Source organism: Canis lupus, chromosome 18 (genome assembly GCF_048164855.1).
Source record: "Canis lupus baileyi chromosome 18, mCanLup2.hap1, whole genome shotgun sequence".
NCBI lineage: Eukaryota > Metazoa > Chordata > Mammalia > Carnivora > Canidae > Canis > Canis lupus.
This window is the reverse complement of record NC_132855.1, coordinates 1,196,591-1,205,318: the sequence shown is the minus strand read 5'-3', so window position 1 is coordinate 1,205,318 and position 8,728 is coordinate 1,196,591. Positions and strand designations below refer to the sequence as shown.

Sequence of the window (8,728 nt, the reverse complement as noted above, 5' to 3'; positions counted from 1 at the left end):
GAAAGGGCATCGGTGGCAAAAAGGATGGTATATACACAGAAGCATGGACTGCGTATAAGTGTGGTATTTGGAAAAAATTGGGAGAGGTGTTTACTAGTGGAAAAGCACCGAATAGTAGGTAGGATTCTCCATGGCTAACTGAAGGGTTTGGAGTTTGGAATTTATCCAGTATACAGTGGGCAACTATTGAAGGGTTTTGAGTAGTGGAATGACTTGAGTAGGTCTCTTTACTGTAGACAGGTAAGTATCAGTACAGGATGGATTGGAGAGCGAGACTGGTGCTCGGGAAGCACAAGCAAAAGGCTGTTACAGGGTGGCAGTCAGAGGGGATATTTGGTCGACCATTTGGAGGTGTAATTGCACCGTCCTTTTTTAAGAATACTTGAGTGACGAACAGGTACTTGCAAATACGTCACCTCGTTTGATGTAAGTGCAGTGGGTGTAATTGCTGGGAGTTGGTGCCACCCTCTGGAGAATGGGTCGTTGGTGGTCTTCAAGGGGGTATCTTCCCTGGAAAGGTGAAGGTGTAGCGAGGACCACATAGAGTCAAAGCAATCATCCAGAAAGGAGAAGTCGAGGCAGCAAATGCATAACAGTTCTACAGAAGCCGATAACTGGAAGGGAAGAGGAGAGAGAAGTAGAGGCGGGTAGCTTGAAGATGGCTCATTTACCGATGGTGGAACTCCACGTTTGTTACCATAGCATGACGGAGTTGAAGCTAAACATTTCCCCCGAACTGATTAACTCGGGGCCTGGAGGATTAGTAAGAAGAGATAGTGCCACTTACAATGATCTGTTTTTATCTATTTTGGCAGAGGTCATAGTGCCGACAAAAAAAAAGCCCACCATTTTTCCTGAGGATGGGAGGAGTTGGAGTTTACGCATCGTGTCAGGCTTATTTTATCAAGTCTCATCAAAACTATTGACTTCACCTCTAAAATCCCTGTATTTGTGCTCAGGAACTACTGAGACGTTTCAGTCAGCCGTCTGCCAATACACGGGCTTGCTCGACATCCACAACGTCAGGTTGCGTGAAGGTGGCCCGTTCGTGTGGCATAAACTAGCGTGTTCGTAAATTGCCTTCAACTTGTGTTTTACATAAAAGCAGTGCAGTGAGAAATAATCCGTTAGGATAGGCTTCCCAGAATTTTTAAAATCGATTTTATTTTTTAATTTTTTTAATAATAAATGTATTTTTTATTGGTGTTCAATTTGCCAACATACAGAATAACACCCAGTGCTCATCCCGTCAAGTGCCCCCCTCAGTGCCCGTCACCCAGTCACCCCCACCCCCCGCCCTCCTCCCCTTCCACCACCCCTAGTTCGGTTCCCAGAGTTAGGAGTCTTCCATGTTCTGTCTCCCTTTCTGATATTTCCTACCCATTTCTTCTCCCTTCCCCTCTATTCCCTTTCACTATTATTTAAAATCTATTTTAACAAATTTTTTTTAACTCATGAAAAACGCAATAGAATTTTGTTATCTACTGAATGTCTCTTAACATACGTCAAGGGTACGTGAAGTGAAAAATCGACAAAGGATCACATTTAGGAAAGGGATAAAGTGGCGGCTGTCAAGGATAGACGCGTGGTATATGTCAAGTCACATAACGAAGAAGGAGATCTGTACTGTGCTCGACAGAAGTGGGATGCAGCCTTCCGTGTTTAAGAAATCCAGATAAATAGATTCTTAATAGTAACATAGTTATGGGAAGACCTCGACTGACGGCTTTCAGAGTGAGAAACGACGTGGGATGCACGCGCTATGAAGCGCACCTGCGTAAGTGCTCCTCACGTGCCCATGTGTACGTGAGCGTGTGTCGTGCTGTCTGCGTGTATATACACACAGTCCGTACGTGAGGAGTATGTGTGTGTGGTTTCCGGCTTCTCCGTGCTTTTATGTTTAATTCCAAGCATTAAGAGACTAAATCCTTTGGGAAAATCATCAGTCTCCTCGGTGGGAATTGTCCGGGGGTGCTTAGCCTGACGATTCACGGAGCAGCCGAGAGTCCAGGGGTGCCGGGCCTGGGGGAGCGCAGGTGGCAGCAGGTGCCCCGAGCAGCTGCCTGGCTCCCGGCTGTGCTTGGGCGCCTGTGGCTGCGTCTCCTTGGGGCGTTCACGTCCCTCCATGTGCGAAATGGCCCGTGGGAGCCCCCGGGATGGAGAGTAATGGGGCGCAGAGACCGGGTGGGCCAGGCTCCAGGTCTGGGCAGGTCACGAGAGGGGAGCCGGCCGCGAGCTCACCTTGCAGGTGCCGCTGGGTGTGGCCCGTCGCCCGAGCAGGAGCGTGCCCCACTTTCCTTTCCTCCTTGTCCTGTTCCGAGCGGGGGACACGTGGCCCCCTCCCACCGTGGATGACTGGCCCGAGAGGCTTGGGCCCCGGGAGCCGGGCGCGGCTCTGGTCTGGGACGCCCGTCCTTCTCAGCGGCCCCCAGGCGACCCCAGGCGACCCCAGGTGACCTCAGGTGACCTCGGGCGACCCTAGGCGACCCCAGGCAACCCTGGCTGACCCCAGGTGACCCCAGCCAACCCCAGGAGACCCTGGCCGACCCTGGGCGACCCCAGGTGACCCCAGCCGACCCTGGGTGACCCCGGGGACCCCAGCGCATTGGGGCGAGACCCAGAGGGGCGTGTCCTGTTGGCCGCCGCTGCCCCAGGAGTGGCTCGGAGTTTCCAGTGGGTTCTGTCCCGAGCTGCCACTTGAGTCCCGGTGCCGGCAGCCGCTGCTCAGGGACGCAGGCAAGCTGCTGGCGCCTCCCCGCGTGGGACTCTGGGCCACAGGCCGTCGGGGGGCGGGAAGCTTGCAGCGCCGGCCGCGAGATGGGTCCTGGAAAGAAGCACCAAGGAAGGAAGGAAGTCAGTCTTAATGGGCCAAGCACGGCCCAGCGTGGCCGCAGTCCCCCCGGGGCAGGCGCGCTGGGCTCCTCTGTCCCAGCGCGGGGACGGCCGGTCGGCCCAGGCTCCTTGCTTGCCTGTGACGCCGATTTATTTTCTTCCCAACCTCTCATCGCATTTCAGCTCTTTAGTATTCTTGGCAGAAGGGATTGACCAAACACAGGATGCTTCTTTGTGCCTCAATAATGTATTCAAAATTGAATACTAACCCCCCGACTCCCTCACCCCCCCCCCGCACCCCACTCCCCAAAATGATAAAACAGCCATAAGAAAGTATTCCGGTTCCAGGTCCCTGTCTGGCAAGAGCTTTCCAGGCCTGGCGGCTTCTCTGCCTTTCTCCTTTCCCTCTCCCTCCTCCAGCCGTTACATTTTTTAATTGGAATCTTGCAGCATCTGTCAACCTGAAAAAAATAAAGCGACTCCTAGTCCTTACAGACACGATGAGAGGTTCAGTTGCGTCAGGCGCAGCGGCTTCCAGGCCGGGGAAGGGTCACGGCTCCGGAGCCGCCTCACCCGTCCGCTCACCCTTTCCGGGGAGACAGGTGGGGTCTCCTCTGGGTGCCGGCAGGGCCCCTGCACCTCCTCGCACCCAGGGCTCCCTCAGACGTGCGTGCGGAGCGCCGGCGTGCTCTGTGCTTTTTAATGTGAGGCTTTGAGACTGTAGCACGCGGTCGTTAGGGTGATGGCCTTCCTGGAGGAGCCCCGCTGCAAGTAGGTCATCGACAGAGGTTGACCGGACTTCCTTGGGCGGAAGCAGTTCCGCAGGATCACTGCGTCCTGCTCACGATCCAATGTGCCAGGCCACGCGGGTCCGGAGGAAGCCTGTTCACGGGGAATCCCGCTTAGCGTTTTAGGCTGGAGTTTAAGTCCCAGGCGTTTGACCCTCCCAAGAGTCATTTTTTTTTTAATATTTTATTTATTTATTCATGGGAGACCCAGAGAGAGAGAGAGAGAGACCCAGGCAGGGGGAGAAGCAGGCTCCGTGCAGGGAGCCCAATGTGGGATTAGATCCCAGATCTCCGGGGTCACCCCCTGGGCCGAAAGCGGCCCTAAACCGCTGAGCCCCCCCACCCCGGGCGTCCCCCTCCCAAGACTCTTGCGCGGCGCCCAGTAATAAAGAATGAAGAGTTTCGCTTGCTGATATGCGCCGTTGCTCGGTCACCTGTGAACCCCGTGCGCACAAACCCGGTGATGCCAACGCAGCTGGAAAGTCGCCCAGGCCCCCACACAGGGCCAGGAAAACAGCTCGGACACGTCCCTGCTGACCTGGGACATCCAGGTCAGAAATGCCAGAGTGGATGCAGCTCAACTGACCCATCACTCGCTTGACAGAAGTTACGGCTCGCTGAGGCCCGTGTTAACCAGGTGTTCTGCAAACTCGCCGCGGGGGGCATTGCAAGGCTCTTCGGAACTTGAGTCCTGGATGCGGGGGGAGGGGGGGTCCAGTAATGGTCAGGAGGAGATGCTCCCGCCCCCGCCGCGAGGACTGAACACGGTCGAGGAACGAGGATCTCCGTCCGTGGACACCGTCAAGAAAGTACTGGGTGCGGTGTTGTTCCTGCCCAGCGTGAGGAAGGAGCCATAGGTTGGGGTGACCCTGGGTGTCCGTGGCCTCGTGGCCGGGCACGCAAGGCCCCGCAGGACCCGACGGCAGGCCACAGCCGTCCGGCCTCCCCTGGACCTCCGCACCTATGCTCCTGCCTCTAGGCTCCTGCTTTCCTTTCCCTTGGGTGGCCCGAGGTCCCTCGCGTCCCCGGAGACCGTGCACCTGTGCTGTGCACGCGACGCATCACTGCCCCTTGCCTGGAGGCGGGAGCGTCACTCCCGTCGGATTTCCGTGCTGTCCGTAGCCCTCGTCCCTGAAGGAGTCGGTGTCTAGAGGTCAGCGCACGGGGCCGTGAAGCCCCTGCCCGTGTGGCGGGTGCCCCGCGAATACAGCGTAAATCAGGGCACGCGGTACCCCCCAAGGCCGTCCCCAGTAGAGACCAGCGGGATCTAGCCTGTCCCACCCAAAGTGTCACCCCCACACCCGCTCGTTCAGGACGCTCCTCGGCAGAGGAAACCTGGGGTCCCGCTACGGCATTTGGAATTAGACTTCAGTTCACCCTCAAATCCACTCAATCCCCCTTATTTTCAACAAGTAAAGTACAAGTAGGTCAATCAAGTCACATTCTCGTCGTGATGGGCCAGAGCGTCTCTGTGGGTTCAGGACAGCGTTGGCCCAGGGCCGCGGCCGCCCCCTCGGGCCTTGTACTCCGCGTCCACGCTGCAGGAAGGAGAACCAAGTGACTGGCCTGCGGTCGGGGGTGAGCGCCGAGGGGCAGCGCGGGGCCCGAACGGGACGGAGGGGACCGGCTGCTTCCTCTGCCACCCGGAGGCCGGGCCGCGTCGGTGGCCGCCGTTTGCCGTCCAGCCGGGGTCGGCTCGGGCCGCCGAGAGGCCGGGGCCCCGGGGCTGACACCTGCCGTCCTCCAGCGCGCCGGCCAGCAGCGGTCCCCTGCGTCGCTCCTGGCCCCGGAGGTCCCCTCCCCGGGACGGCGCCCAGGCTCCACCCTGCGGCGCCCCGACCTGTCCCTCGAGAGCTGCCCTGTTCCTCCGTTTGTCTCCATTTGAGCTCGAGCCGCCGACGTGCAGCAGGGCCGTGTGGTCGGGATCTGACCGGGGAGCCCGAGCGGCCACGTGGGCGCCGTGGATCAAAGCTACTTTCCGTGGAAAGGAGGCGGCCTCCTCGGGCCCTCCGGCCGCAAAACCTCAGAGAGCAGTAGGCTCCGGCCCGGCCCGCCCCCCGCCTTGGGGACTGACGGGGACACTTGAAAACCCCGCATTGGGGCAGGAATCTGAGTGTCGTGTCTGGTCCGGATCCTGGTCCCAGTGGAGCATCCCTGGGGCGACGGGACGAGGGAACGGGTCTGTGGACATGGGACGGGGGCCTCCGAGGTGCCCTCGACGCCAGGCCCTGGTCGACCGGCGTCACTCATCTGTGAGGCTCGTGGGCAAGTAGACGTCGTTCACGCGGACTTGTGCAGCTGCCCAGGTCGGGCGACGACGGGGAGGCCGCTGGCGGGACACGGGCCTGCGGGACGCCGTCATTCTGTGTGTGGCGGGGACAGGGAGCAGCGGCTGGGTCCCGAAACAGCTTCCGACTGTTAATCCGTCCAGCACAGAAATGGGATCGGGAGAGTTGAGGGAACCCAGAACCGAGGGGAAACGGCACATCTGCCGAGAAGGACCCAGACGCTCAGGCGCTCGATCAGAGGACGCTGGAGAGACCGCGTTTGTGGGGACACGCGACGCCACCGGTGGAGGAAGCCCGAGCGGGGGACGGTTCCCGCGGGCCTTGCTTTGGGAAGGTCGGATTCTGCAACGCAATTGTGTAGGGAATGAATTAAGTCCCCGCAGTTCTGCACACCGCGGCGCGGCCGAGGACGGGGGTGCGACCCTAAGGCTCAAGGGACCCAGTGTCCGGCTCCTGCTGTTTGCACAGCTTTGATAGTGGCACGATTGGGAAGGGGGACGCTTCCTGGGACTCCCTCACCGCCAGCAGACGTGGGTGCCGACACCCACCAGCCTCCGCTGCCACCGTGGTCCTGGCACCCGGTGGCATAAGACAGGCTCATTATCGAAACACAGAATGTTGGGGCGCCCGGGGGCCCCCGTGGCTGAGCATCTGCCTCTGGCTCAGGGCGCGACCCCGGGTCCTGGGATCGAGTCCCGGCAGGGAGCCTGCTTGTCCCTCTGCCTCCACCGCTCCCCCTGCCTGTGTGCTCGCTCTCGCTCTCTCTCTGTCAAATAAATGAATAAAAATCTTTAAAGACTAAAACTAAAAAGTAACTAAACACAGAACATTGTTATTAAGTTAGGATTTTTTACCTTTCCTTTGGGGCATTCATGATTGGTTCAGCAAGCAGCTGAAGAAGACGTATCTGGCTTACATTCAGAGCCGCGGAGTCTACAGTTTTGTTGTTTCCTACGGTAACTTTATCGTTCTTGGTTGGACTCCTCCTTGACGTCCTCGCTCAAAGGAGACGTAGGTGACTTGCTTTCTGTATGCTGAAGCCTTTTTTTTTTTCCTTCGCGTATGAAAGGTAACCAGGATGGGTGTAAAATTACTTGATTGCGACCTTTTTCTTACTGAATGTATGTTTTTTAAATCTTGAAGCTCTTATTGTCACTGAGAAATCCATAAAAAATTCCCCCAAGGGCCCCTTCTTTTCGGCCAGAACGGGCGTATCTGATGGCTGGAAAAGAAGGCAGGGCTGAGGGGGTACAGCAGCACCCTGGTCTCTTCAGAATGTAATGTCTGCGGTAAAAGGAGGGGGCACAGGCATTGGATCGACCGAGACCTTGCACCGACAGAAGGTATCCTCTCTTCCGTTGTCAAAATAATTAAATACATCAAAAATCATGTACTTGCAACTGTAATGTTAACAAGACCATCTCACCAGTGTTCAATTTGGCTTTTCTATTTCACCATTTGTTTCTTCAATTTTTTAATATTCTATTTAAATTAAAAAAATATATTTTATTTAAATTCAGTTTTCCAACATAGAGTATACCATCCAGGGCTCATCCCAGCGGGCGCCCGACCACTTCACCGTTTGAGAGGCAAAGTCATAATGTCTGATGGATCTTCGAGTTGGCGGGCATTTCCCATCATGTCTGGGTCTGGATCTGCGTATGGACACACGAGCATGTGTGTACGTGTACGTGTGTATGTATGAATTTCATGCAGTGACTCAAGAAAATAATCCAGTCTTTCTGATAAGGCCCTTGGGATTGGCCCAAAATAAAGATAATAACAATGTAAAACTTTAAAAATGCACTAGCCCTTCCACGGTGTATAATACTTTCTGCATGGTAGTGAATTTCCTGGTATTTATTTATTTATTTATTTATTTATTTATTTATTTATTATGATTTTATTTTATTTTTATTTTTATTTATTTATGATAGTCACACAGAGAGAGAGAGAGAGAGAGGCAGAGACACAGGCAGAGGGAGAAGCAGGCTCCATGCACCGGGAGCCCGATGTGGGATTCGATCCCAGGACTCCGGGGTCACAGCCTGAGCCGGAGGCAGACGCTCAACCGTTGAGCTCCCCGAGCGTCCCAAGACCTGAAAACTTCAGGTTTCTTTAGACAGCCGGCTGCCCAGCTAAACATTTTGCTCCTGTCGGAGGAGAGGGGGATGGTTGTTGGGGGTAACTGGAGGTCACTGTCGGAATAGTAGTTCATGAGACTGCGCTCCGACCGGCTGGAGCATCCTCATCATCCCACACCCGCGCCCTCTGATGCTAACTTCTGGATGAGGAGCAGGATTATCGGAACGGTATCAGGTGCCCGAGTGTCGGGTAATAGTTTACATACGTCTTCTCAGCCGACCGTCATACCCTTCTTCATCCTCCTTCAGAGAGAAGACTGAGGAAGTTGAGAAAGGAAGTCTTGTGTCGGATGCGTGGAAGGGAAACGAGGTGTTGAAAGGCCTGGTCACATTCAGAGCCCTAATAAATGGTTGATTAACATGAAATTCATATCCGTGACTATCTGACTTCTGAATCCAAGTCCTAGTACCTACTGTCTAAATACCATTTTAGGGGAAATTGTTGGAAGAAAAGCTCTACCACAAAGGTATGCGTAAGTCTAACGCTGTTGGTGCGCGCTGTCAAAGTACCCTTTGTTGTTGTTGTTGTTTAGATGTTATTTATTCATGAGACCCAGAGATAGAGGCAGAAACACAGGCAGAGGGAGAAGCAGGCTCCATGCAGGGAGCCCAATGCGGGACTCGATCCTGGGACCCCAGGATTATGACCTAGGCCAAAGGCAGGTGCTCAACCGCT

The 8,728-nt window shown here is 55.6% G+C and overlaps 1 protein-coding gene across 1 annotated transcript in view; it reads left to right on the top strand.

Moving 5' to 3' along the window:
• The first annotated feature begins 1,689 nt into the window (after nucleotides 1-1,689).
• Nucleotides 1,690-8,728, top strand: part of PTPRZ1 (protein tyrosine phosphatase receptor type Z1) — a 159,787-nt gene continuing 152,748 nt past the window's right edge. The window contains exon 1 of the mRNA XM_072783268.1: nucleotides 1,690-1,777. Coding sequence (XP_072639369.1) covers nucleotides 1,705-1,777 — 73 coding nt within the window. The 5' untranslated portion in view covers nucleotides 1,690-1,704. The remainder of the gene's footprint in view (nucleotides 1,778-8,728) is intronic.